General features: G+C 44.2%; 1 protein-coding gene across 4 annotated transcripts; it reads right to left on the reverse strand.

The window, feature by feature from the left end:
- Nucleotides 1-253: 253 nt before the first annotated feature.
- On the reverse strand, nucleotides 254-23,036 carry PATZ1 (POZ/BTB and AT hook containing zinc finger 1). Of its 4 annotated transcripts, XM_065417726.1 has the most exons (7): nucleotides 21,775-23,036; nucleotides 19,310-19,373; nucleotides 15,612-15,647; nucleotides 14,962-15,033; nucleotides 11,868-12,039; nucleotides 3,738-3,875; nucleotides 254-1,490 (listed from the first exon to the last, which is right to left on the reverse strand). In XM_065417726.1, exons 1-7 carry the CDS (start codon nucleotides 23,034-23,036, stop codon nucleotides 1,072-1,074), a joined length of 2,163 nt encoding a protein of 720 aa, XP_065273798.1. In that variant the 3' UTR covers nucleotides 254-1,071. The 4 variants fall into 4 exon arrangements, with proteins under 4 accessions (XP_065273798.1, XP_065273799.1, XP_065273800.1 ...); XM_065417727.1 differs by lacking the exons at nucleotides 14,962-15,033; nucleotides 15,612-15,647; XM_065417730.1 differs by lacking the exons at nucleotides 14,962-15,033; nucleotides 15,612-15,647 and having other exon boundaries at nucleotides 1,382-1,490; nucleotides 3,738-3,810.
- Nucleotides 23,037-24,488: the final 1,452 nt, after the last annotated feature.

Here is a 24,488-nt window from a genome sequence, read left to right on the forward strand (position 1 = left end):
TTGCTCAAAAACCAGACAAAACGAGGGGATGTAAAGTAACATACTAACTTCTTTAATACAGTCCAATCTGATTAATTCAAAAATCACTCTGTGAACCCTGGGTTTATTCACACTAAACAAGTCAGTGGTACAGACAGTTTACCCGGATGCTGACCATGTTCATCTTCTAGGTACCCACACATCAAATGAGCACCAACCAACCAGACCACACAGGTATTTTCTTCCTTTTTTTTTTTTTTTTTTTTTTTTTTGATAAAACTATTTCTTCGATAGACTTAAAACAATTAACTAGCCAAGTTATTAATTATGATACATCTAAAAAAAATTAATACTAACCCTAACGTGACTGCTGCTTTAAGAGCGCTCTGTATATCGCCTTAGTCTGGCTTTTCAGTAGCAATTCACTACAACAGGTCCTAAAATAATAATAATAGAGAATTAAAAACCTGACAGCAAGTTTAATGGTTAAAAGTAACAAAAACAACCTGTTTTGAATGGTGATTTTCCTCAGCAAGTTAGTTCCTGCTGCAGCACTCAGAGCCTCACAAATGGCAGAAGGGGTCCAAATTCTTTTGCCGTCTTAAAAATCCATTTTTAAAAGGACATCTGCACCGTTACCTGCTAGGTACCACAGGGTTTTGTTTATGTTATGAGCAGTCAGTAATGGGTGTGTGTAAAAAACTTACTGTGTTTTTTTTGGGGGGTGGGGGGGAAAGAGGGCAAAGGCATAAAACCTAGTTCCCCACATGTTTGGGTCACTAGGGATGTTTACAATTCTGACCACCATTGGTGGCTTTTATTTATTCTAAAAGACCACACTGGAGCTCTGGCATGCCATGTGGTGTTTTAGGTCACATCTCTCATTCAGGGTCATGCAGATTTTCTGCAGGTCGTCAGGCAAGAAGCCTTCTTTTCCCTAAAGAAGGTTTAAGGAGGGTAGACAGGGAGGGGAGCTAAAATGAATACAAATTTCTCAACTATAGAACCAAATTTCATTATTTCTTCTCTCATTCACAGCGTCTTATAGGTATAACCAGACGGCTGCTTTGTTTTGTTAAGGTTAAACTGGTCTCATTTCCCCTCTGGCCCCATTGGTTGCTGGTCGACCTCTGGATCCACCAGGGATGATGCAAATGCTGACTGGACGATCTGAAACCCAAATGACTCCAGAAGAGACATGTTCTGTTGGGGTGAAAAGGGGGACCCTAGAGCAGGACCCAGGTCCCCCAATGGGCCCCCAAGGGCTCTGACGTGAACTTTCTGTATATGTTTGTTCAGATAAGACTTGGATCTGAAAAAGCTGCCACATTCAGGGCAGGGGTACTTCTTCTCTCCCTCCGGCTCCATTTTGTTTTTGGTGACTGCCATATCACAGGAGAAGGACCCATTGGCACTCTGTTTCTCAGGAGTCTTGAGGTCACTAGCATCAGAGAGGTCGCCGTAGGAATCAGAACTCTCAATCGGGTCCGAATGTGAGCATTTCTGGCCTTCTATGGAAAAACAACAAGACAAGTTTTCAGAACCTTATCTCCCAAGAGTGCTATTCTAAAATGCTTTTAAGTAAAATGTGTAGTCACCAGCTGATTCACTATTACCCAAAATGACAGAATGCTACAGACCTAATAGATATACTCCTCCATGTAATGAAGCATTGTGCCCCTGTGGGTCCCTCTTCTGCATAGCCTGGACATGCTCCATCCCCCAGCACCCCAAGTTTATATTATAGATTTGTAGTGATAGTGGAAGTATCCATAATATCCTCTTACATTTATATAGTGCCCTTATGGTGCCCCCTTTGAGACGTAAGACATTATATAAATGTACAGTAGAACCTCAGAGTTATGAACACCAGAGTTACAAACTGACCGGTCAACCACACACCTAATTTGGAGCCGGAAGCATGGAATCAGGCAGCAGCAGCAGACCAAAAAACAAAACAAAAAAACAACAACAACACACAAGTACAGTATTGTGTTAAATATAAACTTCTAAAAAAATAAAGGGAAAGTTTACAAAAAGACTTGACAAGATAAGGAAACTGTCTCTGTGCTTGTTTCATTTAAATTAAGATGGTTAAAAGCAGCATTTCTCTTCTGCATAGTAAAGTTTCAAAGCTGTATTAAGTCAATGTTCAGTTGTAAACTTTTGAAACAACTATAACGTTTTGTTACGAACATTTCAGAGTTACGAACAACCTCCATTCCCAAGATGTTTGTAACTCTGAGGTTCTACTGGAGATCTTATCATGCATGTTTAGATGCTGGAGTCACTTCACCCAGCATTGAAATGAAGCAGGCACTTCTGGGTGGAATCACAGTGCACAATAGTTTAGGGCAACAGGTGAAGAAACCTGGAACTATTCCATCACCAATATCCCAGCCTGGGAGTAGGGGTTGCTCTGCTTCTGGAGATGCAGTTCTCTATAGTCTCAAAAGGCTCCTTCTCAGAATAAAGTGCATTATTCTGAGTTACTTCAACACATACCCTAGCCGTGTCACTGGTATGTTTGGGGTGTTCCCATCCTATTCTGGCAGTGTACCAAGAAGGCTTTTCTATGATCCTCTCTCATGGCATATGTATGAGCATGGCAAACCCAGACGTACTCCCCAAACAACTCTCAGAATACAAACTTCATTCTACTCCTAATCCTGAAAGGCTATGTTTCATAAAACAGACTTTCTGTGGAATCAGCATTAGCAATCAAAACAGGACATGCACGAAATCAATATCCCACTAGGGAGAAACCCTTTTTAAATCGGCACACCACCCAGGACCAAGGCGCTTCTGTAGCAACTCTGTGAGGACTTCCATAGAAAGAAAGCTACACAACTGTGACATCCCATCAGCACAAGACAGAGCACAGGGTATGCTTAACTCAGCTCTGTTCTGATCTCCAGGGCAAAAGTAACCCCAATTTTTTGGGACAGCCATGGTTTCCGATATCAGAGAGAGGTTTTCTGCTGTTCCAGCTTCGACCAAGGATACAGATGGTCCAAAACTGAGAGGCAAAAAGGAAGTTACTGTACACATATTAATAACTAATTTTACAGAGGCTATTTACAAGTTAAATAATTTTAACCACTCTGAAAAAGATAACTTACTTTAAGCAAAAGCAAAACTAAATATTAGTGACATCTAAAAAGAAGCAGTCAATATCTTTATCCTTCTTCTCAACCACAGCGTAAGAGAGGCAAAAAAAAGTTGAAGTAAAAATATCTATGTGGCGCCTCACCTATTTGAGCTGAAATAAATGGACTATCATGACTCCTATCAGACAAGCACCTTCCTGACTTTCCCTCCACGGGAATCAGAAATTGGGCTATACAGAGGTTGCAATCAGTCTTGGAGCATCTCAAGAACAACTGGGAATCTTGGCAGTACCAGATTCTAGACTGAGCTATAAGCTTATCCTTCCCAACTCACAACCCCTCAGTTAAGATTCAAGCACAATCTACTCACAGGAAGAGGAGCTGGATGACCTAACAGGTCTTTTCCTCAATAAAGTGAAGGAAGCTACCAGAAGTTGAAGTATTTCTACTACTTTCCCCAATAAGGTACCCAGAGAGATCCTTGCACAGACTATAGAAATGAGCTCTATGTAACCTCTCCACTTCTTGCTAAGCTTCTCCTTAGGACTTCCCCGTCTTTCCCTCCTCCCCTTTCCCATGCCCAGCCCAGCCCCCCACAATACAAAGTCCTGTGCAAAGAAGCAAAGTGCAGAGCAGGGAGTCGCTTGCCTTTGATGCCATAGGTCCTGACGCAGTGGAACGCTGCTCCCCCATTCGGGATGGGCTCCTGGTGCCTGGAGACCTGGGGAAGGGGAACACCGTGGTGGGTTTTAACATGGACCTTTAAGTAGGAGGCAGAGGAGAAACCTAAACAAGATAAAAGGAGATGAGATCCTGCCACCAGCAAAGACACACATCTGCCTTCCCTGTTCCTTTTATCCTTCTCTCTCTCCCCTAGTCTCCCTTAAGAGACTCACACTAAGTTAGTTTCTGGCAACCCAAAACATGCTGAAGTAGGACCCTTATGTTAGATCTAACTAAAGATCAAATGTGAAATAGCTTTCCACTCATTCTGTGAGAACAAAACTTGTGCATGCGTGTGTGTAGAAAAAGCTACTGCAAAGAAGAAGACACCCTAGAATCCTTCAGCCTTGCAAAAGCAAAGTCCTGAAACTTTCTGCTTATGCCTAGTAAATTGTAAGAGAACATATTAAGAGAAATTACAAATATAACTGTTATTTAGAACCTGCCAGTAATTCCTTGCCACGTTCCTACTGTTTTAAGAAGGGCTCATGTTTTGGGGTTCACCTGCTTCACCTTTCCCTGTAACGTGATAATTCATCTCAAATATTTTTGTAAGCACTCTTTCATTAGCTTTTAGAAGTTGTGGCAATTATTCTGAGGATCATTAGGCCCATAACTGGATGATAAAGAGGCCAGACATTTGAGGAATCTTTCAACCTTATCAATAAAGACTTATTGTGGTACTTATCAATAACTGACGTCATTGTGGTACTTTCATAATAGAAACCTTTCCCTGTAAGAATCACAAAGGGGCACAAGATCCACCGGTACAGTCACATGAGCAGACTTACTCTTTTTTTTGTTTGTTAAAAAAAAAAAAAAAAGTACAGAAAAGAGAGAGAGAGAGAGAGAGAGAGAGAGAGAGAGAGAGAGAGATTTACATTTTGGCCACTAACATAGGCCTGGTCTACACCTGAAAACTGTCTATGTTGGTTTGGCGAGGTGTGTTTTTTTTTTTTTTTTTAAACCGATATAGTTATACCAGTACAAACCCTTGTGTGGGTGCAGTTATATCGGTATAAAGGTACCTTATACAGGTACAGCTTATTCCCCTTCCCATACAGGGATAGCTATCCTGGTATAAACCACCTTTATACGCTGATATTAATGCATCCAGAGTAGGAGGGTTGTCCCGCTTTAACTATAGTGGCACAACTTTCTAGCATAAACAAGGCCTTAAGAGGCAAAACAAAGTCAGTTACTCCAGGTATTGATTTTAAACTGAACTCTGTTTTACAGTAAAAATCCCCCTACCTTTCTTACAGAATGGCTCTTACTATGCAGAGACTTTCACTAGAACCTGAAGTTCAGAATGAATAATGCATCATAAATCCTTACGATCTCAGAGGATTTAGTTACAACCCAATTACAGAATGCTCATAGCAACCCGTTGGAGAAGAAAAAGGAAGCGGACAGGCTACTTTTATCCCTGGGGTGGAACAAGGACTGTCTCCTGAGAGCAGCTGAGCTGCAGAGAATCAGAATATGGAGACAGCATTGTGGATCCATCAAGAAAACCACAACAGTGATTGAGCAAAAATATTCACTTTTAAAAAAAAACAGAGCAGTTGTGTTTTGGCCAAATCAGTTGTCAAAAGCACCGAAGGGAAGGATATATTCCTCTGAAATAAGATTTCTCCAAGGACTCAAAGTGTGATTCTGAGTACATCGCATCGACAAGGAAAATATACATCCTTCCTCTGCTAAAATTCACAGCAAATGAAGAAAGAATCAAAGTTGGGTTGTGAGTAAAATGGGCATATCATACAGATGTGATGGTTACACTTCCAACTAGGCTGGAAGCTACTTAGGGACAGAAACCTTCTTCCCTTATTTCACAATGTGTGTGCCAGAAGTATGTGGATGCTGCAATATAGCAAACTCAGAACCAAACTGTGAAATAGGATTATGAAGTAGGAACTTAATTTCAGCTTGCCAGAGATTTCTGTGTTAAGTACTGTTTTAAAGTCTGTGTTTCGTGTAATGGCAGACAACTAAAAGGATACAAGTTTTTAAAGTGCTTATATACCAATGCTAGAAGTCTAAATAATAAAATGGGTGAACTAAAGTGCCTTGTATTAAATGAGGATATTGATATAATAAGCATCACAGGAACTTGGTGGAATGAGGATAATCGATGGGATACAGTAATACCAGGGTACAAAATATATCGGAAGGACAGAACAGGTTGTGCTGGTGGGGGAGTGGCATTATATGTGAAAGAAGGCATAGAATCAAATGAAGTAAAAATCGTTAATGAATCAAACTGTACCATCGAATCTCTATGGATACAAATTCCATGTTCTAATAATAAGAATATAGCAGTAGGGATCTATTACCGACCACCTGACCAGGATAGTGATAGTGACTGTGAAATGCTAAGGAAGATTAGAGAGGCTATTAAAATAAAAAACTCAATAATAATAATGGGGGATTTCAATTATCCACATACTGACTGGGTACATGTCACCTCAGGACGGGATGCATAGATAAAGTGGCAGATGAAATTTAATGTTGATAAATGCAAAGTAATGCACATTGGAAAGGATAATCTCAACTATACATATAAAATGATGGGGTCTAAATTAGCTGTTACCACTCAAGAAAGAGATCTTGGAGTCATTGTGGATCGTTCTCTGAAAACACCCACTCAATGTGCAGCGGCAGTCAAAAAAGCGAACAGAATGCTGGGAATAATTAAGAAAGGGATAGATAATACGACAGAAAATACCATGTTGCCGCTATATAAATCCATGGTACGCCCACATCTTGAATACTGTGTGCAGATGTGGTCACCCCATCTCAAAAAAGATATATTGGAATTGGAAAAGGTTCAGAAAAGGGCAACAAAAATTATTAGGGGTATGGAAAGGCTTCCGTATGAGGAGAGATTAATAAGACTGGGACTTTTCAGCTTGGAAAAGAGACGGCTAAAGGGAAATATGATTGAGGTCTATAAAATCATGACTGGTGTAAAGAAAGTAGATAAGGAAGTGTTTACTACTTCTCATAACACTAGAACTAGGGGTCACCAAATGAAATTAATTCGTTTAAAACAAATAAAAGGAAGTATTTCTTCACACAACGCACAGTCAACCTGTGGAACTCCTTGCCAGAGGATGTTGTGAAGGCCAAGACCATAACTAGCTAAATTCACAGAGGATAGATCCATCAATGGCTATTAGCCAGGATGGGCAGGAATGATGTCCCTAGCCTCTGTTTGCCAGAAATTGGGAATGAGCGACAGGGGATGGATCACTTGATGATTACCTGTTCTGTTCATTCCCTCTGTGGCACCTGGCACTGGCCACTGTCAGAAGACAGGATACTGGGTTAGATGGACCTTTGGTCTGACCCAGTAGGGCCGTTCTTATGTTTCATTGCAGTTCACAAAAAAGAAAGGATCTATATTGGGAACAATCATAACATGGTAGTCTTTGGTGAGTTCTGTGATTCCACCTGCAGAAAACACTATTTTATACAATGAAAGTTTCCTGTAAAGTGCCTGGATTTCTTCTATGCACTTGGTAGATGAAGGGGTGAACCACCAACTTCTACCAAAGCAGTACGAATAAAAGCTACTTCATAAGCAGCTAAGATAAAGTGAGATTTTTAGCATAATCAGAGCTTGAGAAAGATCACAGTCCAAGACTTACATAAGGCCAGAATTATAAATAGGTACGTGTCTATCCTAGCAAGACAGGTGGAGGATTCCCAAGGAATAATCCATCACTTCTTAAACCCTTCTTGAAAACAAACCAGAGTCTTTAAAGAGTCTTTAAAAAAAAAAGAATCCCATCTCATCTACTGCCCTATCCACATACAGGTTTCACAGCCCCAAGGAGCAGATCCTACTTCTTACCATTTTAAGCCTTTCAAACATGCACAGGAACAGGAAGGAAGTAGACTACCTCCTACCAAACACAAGTGTTATGTCTGTAATGAACTCTTCCCAAGAACTACTGCAGGATGTGCCTTGTTCAGTCTAAACTAGATATAGCTAGATCAGCTGGCAAATGCCTCCAGCCCCTGGCCTTTACCAAGCACTTCAAGCCCAGCAGGAAGAATGGCAAGAATTAATCCTTCTATCAAAATAATTACAGCGTATTCTCAGTCTGAACACCACACCTTACATAGAAGGTGAGTCCACCAGGAGCAGAACCTGTGGCATTAGTCGACTCATGGGATGCCTGTGGCATGGAAACTGGACATGTACTTAACAGGAAGTGTCTGTCTTATGTTGCACTTTCTAATCACTATATCTTATTTAAAAAAAGCAATGCTAAGATTGTCAAAGGAGTCTAAGGGTGTTGGATGCTTATCTCCTCTAGCTTCCTTTGAGCCTAAACCCAACCTAAACCAATACATAAAATTTCTAAGGACCTTAGAATAGAATAAGAGAAAATATGTAACAATTAGACAGGAAGCAGCAGTTGACAGTTTGATGAACTAAATAAAATTAATTTGCCTTTAGAAAGAATATTTTAATAAAAAAAATAAGTTTATGAAAATTAAGTTAAAGTTGATGTATTAACTGTTCAGTTAAACAAACCAATATTAAAAATGAACTTACAGAACTTTCCTTACAGCAACTTTTAAATCTCAGTGTCCAATACTTCCTTTTGGCAAAACCATCTGAACCCTACTCTGCATCATCAAATGGAGCCCCTGTTGACAAGTATCAGCAAAATGGCTGCCCCCCTCAGAGAGAGAGAGAGAAGTCCCAGTCACTAAACAGAGATACTGACAGTGATGGATTTTTGAAAATTGTTTTCTAAGTACTTAGATTTCTAAGGTATTATAGTTCCTTTATTGCACAACTCCTTTACAGAAACCCCTTCCCAGAAAGTACAGCTTCCCAGAGTAAACAAGATTAATTATGGATGCTAATAATCATTCTAACCATTAACATCCTAATTATACAAATCTCCTTGAACTGACTCGGAGGTGGTGATTTCTGAAGACCATATTTTTCCACTGTAAAAGAAAATAAAAATTTTAAACCAGGAAAGATAAAGATGCCCTAGGTGTCTGTAACAGATCTGTGACTGTTCCTTCCAAATTCCAGGAAGAATCCCCTATACCTTTAGGACAGCAAGATGAACATCACTAGCTTTCCATAGAAAACCTCTCAGTCTGTCAGAATAAAGCCCATATTTTCCCTCCTCACTTTAACACTAAAATATATTTGTACACACAAGAACCTCTTCCTCATCCGCCCAAGAGTCCTTGCTTTCGTCCTCCTCGGCTGCCCAAGCTTGGCCAGAATCTGGCCCCAGATTCATTTAATTTTTTTTTTTACATCTTTGTTTCTTGCTCTATAGTTATCTTAGCCAGCATTACTTAAGTTACCATTCCAAGGAAGCAGTGCACCAAAACGCATTTAAAGGGGAAGATCAAAATAAACTACTCTTAGCACAATCATCACCTCCAGGGAGGAAGAAAAACTTCCACAGATTCTGTGGACATGAACCTCTATCATGGTTTCTTAGTATGAAATTTTCCAGTGCATTTCGTTTCTCAGTGGTCTGCAGTTTATAGGACTTCTAAACAGAACAGTTCACATTGTCTACTGATTGTCATCACACATCTTGAACTAGGGCTTTCAAACTTCTTATCCATGTCACTTTTAAGCAGTACGTATCCCACTGAGTTCTTAGCATACGATGCCATACTTGCTCAACAAGTTCAGTCTGTACTTAAGAGATTAATAAGCTTATTTCCTTGAATTTTAGCTGCAGATGGCCAGTCTTTAGCAGATTAAGTATTATTTGTAGGTGCTGGTAGAAATTTAAATTCACAACAGCCTAATCTCTCTTTCTGACAAAGCATATGAAGACAGTGAAGTGTAGAAAAAAAAGCAGCACTTTTAAAAGCTGTCTGCTATCTTGGATGCTCATCAGACCCCTCCACCTTTCCACACACACGCGCGCGCACATGTGCGCGCACACACACCCACACCCACCCCGAAGCTTACATTTGATTTAGATTTCTGCTTAAAACTGTATCGTGTAAATAGCCCTTATTAATCATTTCATTGTTTGATGGCCAAACCAATGCCTTTGTTTTCCTGGTTGGATTTTTGAGGAGCAGCAGTGACATCCAGTGGCTGCTAGGGTGAATCCCAGGTTCTCAAAAAATATTCCAGTTCCAGTTAACATGAATGAATTTTCAATGTGCTATCCACCATGTTTGACTGAGGGCATAGCTGAAGAGAACTTGGATCAGGGGCTTCTGAATCTCAGTGCAAGAGTTGTCATGATAAGTTAAATAAAAGATTTTCAGAAGTCAGGCCCTCCTTCCTTGAAGAAGGCCTATATTCATTTTAATATCCAAATCCATGGAATTTAAGAACCCTGAGGATTTCTTAGCAAACTGGTGTTTCCATGCAAAAGCTTAACTAACTTTGGACCCAAAAGGTGTTTCCACAGTGGACAATGGCTCTTTCATAATTTAACAAATCACTCACTACGCATCTTTACCTACTCTAACCACCCAACTGTTCCTATCCTGCACACTGTCCCCAAACTTTCAGCTATGTAACAACTATATTATCTCAATAGATATCAGCTCCCTTCAATTGGAAAATGTAACTAAAATAGACCCCTTCAACAAAACCAAAAGGTAGTCCCATAACTGACAGTGGCCACCTCCAACACACGAAAAGGTGTTCCCACACATGAAACCAACCCATTCAACAACCTAACAGGTTTTACTTTATCCAACACCAAGTTCATTCCATGCAGAAACATCCCTTACCTGTAATAATTGTTATCAGTTACTAGCAGGCACACTTCAAAAATTAGTAAAGTGTTGGTCAGGGTTCTGTGCAAGCAATAAACCAGTGTATATCTAGATATGGGGGATTGGTCCTGCTTTGAGCAGGGGGTTGGACTAGATGATCTCCTAAGGTCCCTTCCAACCCTGATATTCTATGATATGTGAAGTAGGAGACAAATGTTTCTGGAGACCAGAAAATACAGTGCTTTTGATACAATACCTGGATCAGTCCTTTCCTTGTGTGTCAGGAGTCCCTCTATATCCTACCTCTTCATTCTGGGAATCCTTTTGCTCTCTTTTACTATCTCTGAACCCTTTCCTAATCGCTAACTTTAATGCTTCCTACACAGATGGACTATCCAAGGAAATCCTCTAGTAGGTATCTTTTCACCCTCCCTGAAAACCAGTTGTTATTCCACTGCTGCTAACAGAAGTGTGCAAAGATGCACAAGTGTCTTTTTGTTCACCTGGCACCAGCCGCATGTCTCTCTTGCAATCTACAGCATTGTTCTGAAGTAGCGTCTTTACTTCAGTGTTTTAAGAGTCTCATGATATCAGTCAGTCTGGTCTTAAGATTCCATTACCCTTTAGCTTCTTTCTTCCAAAAACTTTGTCCTGTTTATCCATAGCCTACCGTCAGGTCCCATGCTACCTAAATCTGCAGGCCTTGCTCCCCCCCAATTTGTGGAAAGTACATATGTAATGGAGAAGCTTAGCTTTGTTTGTTTTATAAATGAAAGCCTGTTTCTGGCTCTTTTTCTTACAAAGCCAACCTTGTAAATGTAAACCAGCATAAAGCAATTGCTAGGGTTCAAACGAGAGAGCAGCTGAGCTCCACTTCTCGTGCAGGAGGCTAAGAGGGGATCAGGATATCACATATAATTATGTAAAATTAAACTAAAGAATCTTCTCCCAGACCCTCCCCAGGGTAATTAGCCCAGCCCTGTGACAGTGAGCAGGTGCACCATGGCAAGTAGGAACTGGTTACTTTGGAGGGATGTGGGAGGGGAATTTGGCAAAAAATTGTAGATCCATCCAAAAATGCTAGGCTCTGCATTTAATTTAAACTTCATCAGAGAAGGAATATGAAACACCTAGTCATGTCCAAAGGCCAGGCCAATACTTCCGTCAATTTCAAGATGTTTATTGTTCAATGAGGAAAACAACAAGGGAAGCTATGGTATGATCACTTCCTGCTGCAGACAGCATTACAGAGCTTAGTGCTGTCTCTGCCTTGCACTATCCCCCTGAAATAAAGAGACAGCTCATCATTACCTCGGTTACAGATAGTGCAGAAGTTGCTTGGTCCTTCGCTATGTTTCTTCAAATGATCTGCCATATATGCTGCCCGCAAGTACTTTCCACACACCTGGCATGGAACTTTGTCTTCATGGCATGCTAAGTGTGAGCGCAGTCGGTCACGGGTGGCAAAGGAAGCATTACAGGTCTGCAGGTAGAAGGAGAACAGTGTGAGTCACCAAATCCGCTGCAAGTGTTTATCTATCCATATCTACACTAAGTGACCCCCACCGTAAGACTCTCAGACCCTGCACATGGACACAAGCAACAATCATGAGTTAATTTTCCCCAAACAGGCAATCCAGGTTACCATCACACTGCAAAGGATGCAATGTTACTGCTCAAAAAGGAGCAGGCACCAGGATTAGGACTTGACATAAAGAAAGAAGCTTTAAAACAATACAGTCTGTAAAATGTGAGTAAAAAAAAACCACAGGTCTGAAATGCCTCAGCTCCTCATTGAAATCTGCGTTACTAAAACTTCACAAATCATGTTTGGTAACGTAAATAGATTTGCCATTGTTCTTCTTGAACAGTCCATTCCAATGACATCAGAGTCTATCCTAGCTCATTTTATGGTGACCTCGTAGTCACATAAGGCAGACTCACGTCAATCCCTCTATTTCCTTCCTGCATTCACTTTGTGATCTCATCAATTTGACTCTAGTCTCTATGGTTTCCCCATGATGTATAAACAAAGCATCAGAGACCAGAAAGTAAGGTTGGATTGACAGGATCACAGAGGGCACTACAGAAGGAGAGTGTTGGCATCCATAGTGCAGAGAGACCTCAGAAGGGCACTGTGTAATCTGTTTACAGTGGATAACTTGATCCCTGTTATGGTGTCATACTCCAGTTACTATTATGTAACAAGATGAACTTAGGGTAAAACAATAACATATCATTATAACTATACATGTCAACCTTGCAAAATTCTACTTGCCCATTCACACCAGGAGAATAATTTGATAGATGAGTGAGACATCCATCCCAACCCCCATCATTATCATAATCGCAGAGTGTAGGCAAGCAGATTTTATGCTTGGGCTAGTATGTTTTTGACAGTTTTGCAAGGCTGATCATATCATTAGCATATACATGAAACAAGTCAAATCTTTACCAACATGTTATATAAAAAAAATGCAATCTGAACACATTGCTCACAAATAGAGGACAAAGAAAACCAGAAATATCAGAGCGACCAATACAGTTGGATGAAAGTAACAAAATTCAAGGTTGCGCCGTGATTGGCTTGTACCATAGCACCCTTTAGGTGAAATATTGAGACACATGGTTTCTACCACAGCTCCCTAGGAGATTATATAAACCCAGTAAGTGATCTAGGGAATGGTTTTTTGTCTTTTTATCTTTTCAGAAGTAGTGGTTTACTTTTTAGGCAGCTGTTTCACTGTAAAGTAGATTTTGTTAGGATAACAATGTAACTACTGCACTGCAATTACAACACAGTAGCTTAAAATAAATGAAACTGGCAATACAGTAGAGGTTCATCTGTAGAATTTTACATAGCTGTCACTAAGTGCCTGATCCTAAGCCCACTGAAGTTATTTGAAAGGCACCTACTGACTTCAGTAAGCTTTGGATCAGGCCCTAAAGGGTCCATATTGTGAGATGATAAGTACCATATATACTCATTCATTAGCCCGTTTGCTTATAAGCCGACCCCCCAAGATGAATAAGTAAAAATAGCAAAAATTGTATGACCCTTCATAAGCCGACCCTATATTTCAGGGGTTGGAAAACTTTGGCTCCCAGCCTGTCAGGGTAAGCTGCTGGCGGGTCGGGACGTTTTGTTTACCTGGAGCGTTCACAGGCACGGAGCCCCTCAGCTCCCAGTGGTCACGGTTTGCCGTTCCCAGCCACTTCCCGCAGGTCCCATTGGCTGGGAACGGCGAACCGCGGCCACAGGGAGTTGAGGGGCTCCATGTCTGTGAACACTCCAGGTAAACAAAACAACAATGTATTAGATATTCAATTCAATGATTCCATAGAGTTTAAAATCATCAAATTTTGGTGTAGACCCGTTTATAAGCCGACCCCCGCTCTTTGATGCGTCACTTTTTTACCAAAAATATTCGGCTTATGAACAAGTATATACGGTACTTTATTTCAATGGAAGTTGAGGGTACTCTGCAACAAACAGGACACTCAGTACCTTGCAGGATCAGTTCCTAATATAGTTTTAAAAACAGTGATACAAACATGGATTGCTGTGATATATGGAATTTCACGGACCTCACTAGAGAAAAACTTGTAAGTCACAAATGATGAAGGGAAAAAAAGTAATTTCTTTAACATGAAAGAGAAAGAGATTTCTCCTCATATGAACTCTCAGGACACAGCGCTGAGCAAAATAGGTGTAGCTTTCATTTAGCAAAATGCTACTGGAAACAAATAAGTCTTTAAGTAAGGATTCCAACAACAAATCAACCTGTTGGAGGTAAAGTTAATGTGTGTTCCTGAGCAGCGGAGCATGAAAGTCAAAAGCTCCATCACCAATAATTCAATATCAAGTGACAGCAAGCTTGTGTACAAATGCACTCGGAATATGTAGGCATCAGTTCTATAACTGAGTTTTAATTCTAACATATGAGGATTTGTGTCTATCATCTATCCTACATTGAACATATCAAGTGGAAGGATTAGGGTGGGGGTAATACAATCATATTTCTGTTTGGTAATCAGTCTTGCTGCCAATTTTTACAGAGTCCATTCCTGGATAAGCTATGTACTGATCAGACATGCAAAAAACAAAAAACAAAAAATCTAAAGAACAAAAATAAGGGTCCAGTTGAGAAAGCACGAACCAGTTTAGCTGAATCATACAAGAGAGACAGGACCAGGTTTGGAGAAAACCTCTTACAGTTAATATTAGTTAATGTTTGTAAAAGGCTTTAAAGATGTAAAGTGCTAAATGAGTGTGATTTATTATTAATTGTTATTAATAATAAAGGAAAACTCCAGTGCTTTCCTATCAAACATTGCATAGGTAGATAAATAGACCAAAAAAGAATATATAAAAAAGTTTAAAATAACATTGTTTAAGAAATACCTCTTGAAGTTTCAACTTTTCTATGGCTGTGGATGTCTCTGAGCTTATTCCAGGATGGCTGCCATTTTCCTGCTAATAGGCAGGAAGTAAGAGAAATTAGGACAGGAAGAAACTCATTCTGCATTGAAATCAAGGGGAAAAGCACTGGATTTGGAATGCCAATTTTAGGTAAATTTCAATAAATAGTTTTTATTTTTATTTTTTCAAATAAATGTAGTTTGATTTTTAACAACTTGTCTTTTCTCTTGTTTATTTAAATTGCCAGATATTACCTAGGACTGTCAGCTGTGCCTTCTTCCCTGAGAAATAATGAACCTCTGATCTCTCTCCCCCATCTTTCCCTGCTATTTCAGTCCACATTACTTTCAAACCATCATTCCTCCCACCCTGCAGCCTGACGTTAGTACCAATCCCTACAAAGTAATCAACCCAGCAGCTCAAGTGCCTCAATCCCATGTCAGGCCCCCAGGGCAGCAACCTGAACTATCCCATTATGGCCAGCAAACTGATTTACCCCTTCTCCCATGTCAAGCACTTAACTGACAGATTTAACAAATTCCAATGTTACCAGGGAGAAAAGTATCCAGAGTTCCATTTGGTGTCTGCCTTGGACACCAAAGCAACTTATTGGATCTGATTTCTCAGATTACCTGGCTCTGTAGAGGGCTTCCTTCCCCATTCGGAGTCTGTTTTAAGAGGAAGGGAAAAAGTGGAATCAGGTGCTTGTCTGCAGAGAAAAGCTCTCTTTTTAAGTGAGGTAGGTGCAGTGTTGTGTGCTGACTAATCCTAACAGTGACCTGTATAAGTAGCATTTATCACATGGCCATCTCCTCACCACAGATTCATTTCAGCTGCCCTGAGGTTATGTTTGTGTTGATGGCCCAGAATCCACAGTGCTGTGATATCACCTTGGAGCCTCGCTGGTTTGCAGAGATGCATGTAGGGACTCAGGTAAGTGACAGATTGTACAGCACAGTTCTGAAGAATATCTTTAAAATAGAGGAGCCTTGAAAACATTTTTCTCTTTGCCAAAACAATACTTCTCTTTTGTAATTAAGGTGGTTCAAGGATCCTTGTCATTTGTACATAACAGAATTCTCAAAGGAGCTCTAACTGCCACTAGGGGGAGCTAAAACAGCTTCATTGATTTTCAAGAGAAATCAAGGAAAAATGGTGGTGAGGTATGGAGAAACAACATACCAATATTGAGCTATTTTGTGCCTCAGTGCCCAAACTTGGTAACTAGAAAAGATAATTCTATGGGAGGGAAAGTTATTTCTCAGGAGATAACTAGAATGAAAGGCACATTAGTATATAGTATATATTTTAGATTTGAAACAAATTTACAGCACTGTTTTCCAGAATGATATCCTTTCTGTGGTGTGTATCATGCACACACAGAGATGTGTGTGTATGCAGAGAAACGTTATAATTCTGACAGGGTGCTGCCAAGTAGTTTTTGCAAAGATAGATAGTAGGCGTTCAACAAATCTTCTACACCTTATTTATATTAATTATTATGGCCACATTAAATTTGAACAATGAGTAGTCAAAAGTCAACCACAAGCTACTGTTGAACTCGCAATCTTAATTCTGTCACTATCCTAATAACCATTAATTATACCATTTTCTTATACAATATCTTGCGGCATTTTCTACAATTCTAGAGATAGGAGATTATTCTAAGAAACTGTGCTCATGTAATCTATATATGTAAAGGGCAGGGTTAAGGTTGTGTGTTGAACCTTAACTTTTGTATTTCTTGACTTTTGAGTGCTCAATGCACCCTTAGATTTGCACGAATTTAGTTGTTTACATTTAATACTCCTAAATGAAAGAAAATGTATCTGTTTCCTAACAGGTATCAGTTAGCAAAGGACAATTAGTGCTTATCAGTGTTATTAGTCAACTGCACACTTTCTGTAAGCTTCACACCAGCTGGCCAAAGAATGATGAGTTTCTGCTAGCATTGTAGGCTAAGTACACAAGTCCATACCTGTGTATGAATATCTATATTATATACAGATATTTATACATCCACACACTTAAGTGTGCATTTAAAAAAAATCTTTAAGGCCATCCTCACTACATACAACTAGTCACCTTGTTTTTACAAAAATTGTGGTTTGGGAATTTTTTTGATTTAACCTAATCTATAGACTTATATCATCTTAAGAAACATAAGCCAATTTAAGACTTTAGATAGGTTTAAGGTGTTTAATTGGCTTGAAGGCCCTATGGCCTGATTTTCAAAGGTGCTGAGCTCCCATAACTCCCAATGAGGTCAATAGGAGCCTTTAGGTCAGGGGAGGGCAAACTACGGCCCGCAGGTAGGATCCGGCCTATCAGAGCTTTCAATCCGGCCCGTGGGATTGCCAGCTCTGTGGCGCAGTGGGGCTAAGGCAGGCTCCCTGCCTGCCCTGGCCCCGCGCCGCTCCCGGAAGCAGCCGGCACCACGTCCCTGTGGCCCCTGGACGGAAGGGAGCGGCGGGGGGGGGGGGGGGGGGGGAGGGGAAGAGGGCTCCATGTGCTGCCTTCGCCTGCAGGCACTGCCCCCCGCAGCTCCCATTGGCCGGGAAAGGGGAACCGCAGCCAATGGGAGCTTTGGGGATGGTACCCAGAGGTGAGGGCAGCGGGAGGTGAGCCACCTACCCCACCCCACCCCCAGGAGCCACTGCCGGACATGCTGGCCGCTTCCGGGAGCAGCGCGGGGCCAGGGCAAGCAGGGAGCCTGCCTTAGCTCCACTGCGCACCGCTGCCACTCTGGAGCCGCTCGAGGTAAGTGGCTTTGGGCCGGAGCCCAAACTCCTCCAGCACCCTGCACCCCAACCCCCTGCCCTGAGCCCCCTAACCCCCTGCCTTGATCTCCCTGCCACACCCCTCCTGCACCCCAACCCCCTGCCCTGAGCCCCATAGCCCTCTGCCCTGAGCCCCCTCCCGCACCCCACGCCCCTCCTGCACCCCAACCCCCTGCCCTGAGCCCCTTCCTGCACCCTGCACCCCCACACCCCAATCCCTTGCCCTGAACCCCTTCCTGCACACTGCACCCCCACCCTTTGCCCTGAACCCCTTCCTGCATACCGCACCCCCTCCCATATCCCTTCCTGCACCCCAACCCCTTTCCCTGAGTCCCTTCCTGCACACCGCACTCCCTCCTGCACCCCAAACCCTTGCCCTGAGCCCCTTCCTGAACACCGCACCCCCTCCCACACCCCTTCCCGTACCCCAACCCCTTGCCCTACGTTCATGGCCCTGCATACAATTTCCCCACCCAGATGTGCCCCTCGGGCCAAAAGGTTTGCCCACCCCTGCTTTAGGTGCTCTACCTCTCTGAAAATCTGCTCATTGGATTACTTTAAACTGCAAAAACATCCCACAATCCCCCCCAATTTGGAAGAAAAACAGGGGCATGTGTCAGGAGACAGAAAAATGCAGGTTAAGAGGCAACAGTCAGACAGGATGGGGTTAGAATTTTTTAGAATGGAAAAATTTCTCCCCCACCCTCACTGACCTCAAAGAAAACTGAAGGGATTTTGCTCCAACTTTCTGTAAAATTCACCTTCCTTCAGACACCAAGCATGGACAATTTTGGCCCAAGAAGCAAATATTTCAGAAATTTACCATAAAAGCGTTTGAAGACAGGGGGTCAGAATGGAAACTGTTTTGCCCAGATGCCTGTTAACTACTCTCTCACCCGCCCCGCAAATGGATTATAAAAGGTCAATCTTGATTTGGTTTTAAACCTTAATGGAAGACTTATTGTTTAACTGTAAAGAACTATGAAAGTTGATATTACTCTGCATTTCAAAGGATACTGTGCTGATGTCACCCATGTCCTTGCTGAAAAACAGCTTCCAGTTTTGCTCAGTGCAATGTTCTGAAGGCTATGTGATACAAAGAGCTTCACGGCAAGTGAAGTTAAATGATCAACTGTATTTGAAATTATATTAAAAAATTAAAGCCAGAATTTGAGCCTCTTGTTAGTGGCCACTGAACTACAGAAGAGAAAAAGGGCATCATTTGAGACAGCTAGGGACAAAGCAGCAGGGTAAGGTTTCCAGGGTGGGGACTGGGATAGAGCAGCAAGAAAGAACATCTGGTAGAGGGGGAGGGGAGGCAGGAGGACCAAAGCAGCAGGAGATAACAGGGAGTGGTGGGGGGAGGGTAGAGAGAGGAATGTAAAGCAGCTGTCAGTTTGTTGAACATGATTAGTTACAAACATGATTTATCTCAGTTCACACATACATGATATTTCTATCAATGTTTGATCATTCTTTGCACACATGTACATTCATTGCCTTTTTCAAAATAAAAAGATATAAACCCTCTTTTATCCCCCTGCTCCTACCTGACACTTATGAGGTCTCTCCGACGTGTGCACCTGTTTGATGTGCCCATTCAAGTGGTCTGGCCTTAAAAAATATAGATATATGTATTTATATATGTATATAGACACTCACACACACACACACACATATATATATATACACACACTTGAAAACAAACATTAAAAATAGAAGCCACTATTGCATCCACTCCAAGACAAGTTCTCTCTGGTGTGTCTGGGCTCCAGTTCATTCAAGCAACCCAGTGTATTTTACTTCTCAGAAACGGTCAGAGCTCTACTCTGATCAATATCCTGCCATCCCTCTGCAAGGAAATACTGTTTTCTGATCAGAATAATCAGGAGATCTAGGTTAAAGTTTTCATACTGGGATGCCTACAAGTTGGCCTTCTAAATCCATATTTGGACACCTAAATCAAAGTGAGCTCAGTGTCAGAAGTGCTGAGCATTTTAAAGTCAAGCCACTTTGATTTAGGTGTCCAAATATGGATTTAGGGATCCAACTTTAGGCACCCCAGTATGAAAATTTTGGCATTAAGTTCTACTTTTGTCTCTCAATTTCCTCCGATATAACATGGAAAAAATATTGTCCTCCCTCACAACTATGCTGTGAGGCATAATTTAATGTTTGTAAAGTACTTTGAGGGCCTCAACTAGAAGTGCTGTAGAAGAGCAAATTATTATTAATCCATTCCCAGTGATTGGTAAAGCTTGTTTTGAAGGAGGGAAGCCTGAATAGCTAATGATTTTCCTAGTGGGTGTTTCTCTGGGTGAGAAGAAAGCTTTTCATTGTATGAGGCCAAAGCTGCTTGGAAACTAATTCTCCAGCTCTCCTCCCCCAACTTTCAAGTCTCAGCCAGTCAGAGAGAGCTGGGTGGAATTCATTTTCTGGAGACAGAAGATGAGTTAACTCCACAGTTAAGCTGTTAAACCTGATGCCTGGGCAGGTGGGCTGGGTCTGTTTAACTGGAAAGACTAGTCAGAGGTTTGAACTCCTAGTACATACCTATGGACTTCAGGGATGCCCCTTGAATCAATCCTTGAACTAAAGGCATACTGTAAAGTTAAACATCACACTTCTGTTTGTTTACACACTTTTGTATAACACTTAAGATTACTAAAACTAGAAGACTAGAGAAAAAATATTCTCTATTTTTCAGTTTTTTATTTTACGAAGGCCTGTCAACATTTTCACTGTTCCCCCTTTTAACATTTAGGACCTGGTTTTCTGAACTCAATGGGAACACTGAGTTTTCAGTACCTCGGAAAATCAGTCGGTTACTTTATTTTATGCATGGAAGTCTTTCATCACAGCAACAGCAGGGTAAAAGATTTTTCTTTTATTAAAGTGTGACTGGAAAATAAAAACTGGCAGGGGATCTCAGGGGCAGGTACAGGATGTGAAAGTACTTTTATCTCCTCATGGTGATTAGATTTCAAGTAGATGCTGTTTCTGTACCAAGTTTATTGTCTTCAAACATTCCTGCACTTGCCAGTTATTGGAGAACTCTTTATCATAGATTTTGTTTGTATGTATAGCAAAGAGATCCTGTCCTTATTACCAGAGCAGATTCAGTAGAGAGAAAGATTTTTAAGTTTATATTCCTGGGGTACCTTTATCCAAAGGGGAATTACACTGCTTACTGGTTAACATCTCAGTTCCTTCTCACCAGCCAGAGCAAGTGAAAGAGCTCAGATCCATTAACTAGGGATGTTGCAGAAGTAGGAAGGCTGGTGTTGACTCTTTTCCCTTATCTACCTCTCCTCAAATTGAACACTAAACTAGTGAAAGACTCAAGTCTCAAATTCATTCCTGAACTCAAACCACAAGATACACACAAGCCATATTAAGGCAGTATCAAAGATCCACTTGTTTGTGGGAGTTCACTTAAGTGACAACAAATATCAGCCACATTAAATGCACAGATCTTATGTATGCTGCAGGGTAGAAACAGGATCCCCTTCAGGATGCTGTAAACACAAAGGACACAAAGACCATGTATTAAAGAGATAACTGTTGCTGCAGACTTTGAAATATCAACTCCTCATTCATATCTGGGTGATTACACACTAGGACAAATGGAGTGAAGTTAAGACAATGAAAATACTCTGCACTTCAAAAGCAACTTGCAGTGGAGGGCTTCACTTCACAACCCATAATTAAGCCTCTGAACACCCAATTATTTCAATACCCATTTGACAGAAGAGTAACTTGCCCACCATCACACAACAAGTCTACGACAAAACTGGGAATGTTACGCAGGACTCATCCAACTCCACATTTTGTGATTTAATTACTAGTTAACTCTTCTACAGGGCTGTAAAATAGTCTCCGAAAAAAACCCATGAAAGCCCCATCCCTTGGGGTATTTAAAACTAGCAGTGTAGGGATGATTCTACACTGGTCCTCAAGAGGTGGACTAGATAACCCTCTGGGTCTTTTCCATTCCACATCAATGTTCTCTTACCTGGAGAAGCCTTTTCCACAGCTCTGGCAGATGTAGGGCTTTCCCACAGAGCCATCGTGAGACCGAACGTGATAGGACATCCTGTCTTTCCGCTTGAACCGTAGCCCACACACTGGACAAGAATATGGCTTCTCGCCGGAGTGCGACAGCTTGTGCCGGTTCAGGTGGTACACGTCCCGAAAAATCTTGCCACAGATCTCACAGGCCACCTGCTTCCTTGTCCTACTCCTCTTTCGGGGGGCATCAGGATCATCCTGACCAGGCACCCCGTTTTCACCAAGCCTTGGCGGTGGGATGTCTATGTAACCCAACTGTAAGCTGGTCACCCCATGCTGAGCCTCATGCTGCCGCAGACGATTGGCGTCTGTAAACACTTTCCCACAGAGGCCACAAGGAAGGATGCCAGCCTCTCGCAGACCCCCTGGGGTACCAAACATCATGGAGTCCAAGACGTTTGCTTTGCGGGGACGCCCCCTGCCCCTCTTGGTGCCCAAAGTGGGGGCACTGGTCCCCACGTTCTGGAAAGGCGACGCCAGTAGGGGTGGTGACAAGGGTCCCGCCACCATGGGCAGACGGTCGACGCCTTGCAGGACGGGCAAGGAGGACTGGGCGGCGGTGAGGGCGGCCCGCGTAGCCTCGTCTTCGGGCATGCCGGCGATGCCGTTGCCATTGGGCGCCAGGCCGGCCCCGTTGGTCATGTCGAGGGGGAAGCCCAGGTCGGCGGCGCTGGGGCGGAAGAGCATGATGTCGGGGCGGGCGGGGGGCACCAGGATCTGCACGTTGGACTGTTTGATGACCTCCTGGCAGATGTCAATGACGGAGCGCATGAGCAGGAACTTGGCGGCCGTCATGAGCTCGGGGAAGCTCTCCAGCCGCACCACGATGCGCGAGGTGTAGGCGAAGTCCAGGATGTCCCCGAAGACCTTGGAGCTGATGGTGTGCATCTCCAGCTCCCGCCCGCCCGCGGCCACCCCGCCGCCGCCGGCCCCGGCCTCCGCGGCGCCCCCTTCCGCGCCCCCGCCGGCCCCCTCGCCCAGCTGCGCGCTGAAGACCGACTCGAAGTACTCGCTGCAGGCGGCCAGCACGGCCCGGTGCGCGGGGAAGCTCTCGTCGCCCACCCGCAGCAGCACGTCGCAGAAGCGGCCGCCGTTCTTGCGCTGCTGGTTGAGGCTGTGCAGCATGTCGGCGCTGTGGCGGCTCACCTGGTAGGTGTAGCAGCCCGACGACGGGCCGCAGGCGGCGGCCTCGCTCACCCGCTCCATGGGGGCTGCGCTGCCCCCGGCGGCCTGCAGGCGGCGCTCGCTCTCAGGCTGTCCGGCGGCGCGCGCCGCTTCCTCCCCCTCCCCGCGGCTGTCCGGGCCTGACGGCGGCGGCGCGCGCTGCCTGCAAAGCGCGAGGGGATTGAGAGCTGGGGGGGGGGCGAAACAAAAGGCTGAGGCGGCGGAGGGGCGCGCGCGCAGCACGGCGCTGGAGCAGCTGAGGCGGCGCGAGCTCCGCCCGGGCCCGGCCGCCACGAGGCGCGGCAGTCGCGGAGGCCGCAGCGGGCAGGGGCGCGCGGCGCGGCTGCGGCGGGCAGGGCAGGAGGGGACTCCGGGCTGCCGGCTCCGTCCGTCCCTGTGTGTTTAGAGCGGAGGAAAGATGGCAGCGGCTGCACTTCCTCTTGCACTTTCACCCCTGGGGGGAGGAGAAGGAGGGGGGCGATACCACCCCCCCGACAAAAATCCAGCGGCCCCCCCCCGGCTGCTGCTCCCCGACCAAGCGCCGCCGCCGCCGCCGGGCCCGGCCCCGGCCCCGTCTGCCTTGCTGCACCCGCACCAGGAGCGTCGGAAACTTTCCTCTCTTCTGGGGTTCTAACGCCCCCCACCCTTTTCATAGAGACCCCCCCTCCAGCCACTCGGGCTCCCCCCACCCCCCCAGCTTCCTGCCCCCTCCCTCCCTGCATCCGCCAATGCAAGAGCAGCCAGAGCCAGCAGGCCAGCCCCCACCCCGCCCGCGGGGGCTGGGGGCTGCAGTCTCCCCCCTCCCCAGCACAGATCCTCCAATGCCGAGCCAGGAGCAAGGCCCCCGCCCGAAGCATATGGGGGGGAGGGGGCTGCACTCACCCCCTCCCCCGAACAACCAGGCTGCAGCTCGACCCCCCCAACCACCCCGCCCGCAGAGGAGAGGAGGAGGGGCGGGGGGGGGGCCAGCGGTATCACCCCCCCGCAAGCGCAAACCGTCCAATGCAAACCCTCCCTCCTGGACTCGCTGCAGAGCGGCCCCCACCTATTCTCCCCACGCCTGAGGAAAGCTGTTCTAAAGGGGCCAGGGGCTTCAGGAAGAGCAGCCCCCCCCCCCCCCGCACTCAGACCTTCACTGCACCGCCTTCTCCGTGTGGGCAAGAAAGCTGGACACAAGGGGGGGGGGGGAGAAAAGGAGTACAGGAGTTCGCTCCCAATCCAGGGCAAAACCCCTCCTGAGACGAACAACTGGGGAGGCGCTGCTCGGGGGGGAGCTGCACGAGTCAGCCGATTACACAACCCCGCGTCCCTCCATGTTGGGGAAACCCGGACTGCCCGGTTTAGCTTTGTGCTGACCATTGGGATCCTGGAGCTGAACAAGCCCCAAGATCCGTCCATGCAAGGCTCCCTCCACAGTGAGGCTGGGTTGCTCAGGCCCTGAGCGAAGCATGCCAAGCACTCTCACTACTTTGATTGAATAAGGGGCTTTCTCTG

This window comes from Emys orbicularis, chromosome 16 (assembly GCF_028017835.1).
Source record: "Emys orbicularis isolate rEmyOrb1 chromosome 16, rEmyOrb1.hap1, whole genome shotgun sequence".
Taxonomy (NCBI): Eukaryota; Metazoa; Chordata; order Testudines; family Emydidae; genus Emys; species Emys orbicularis.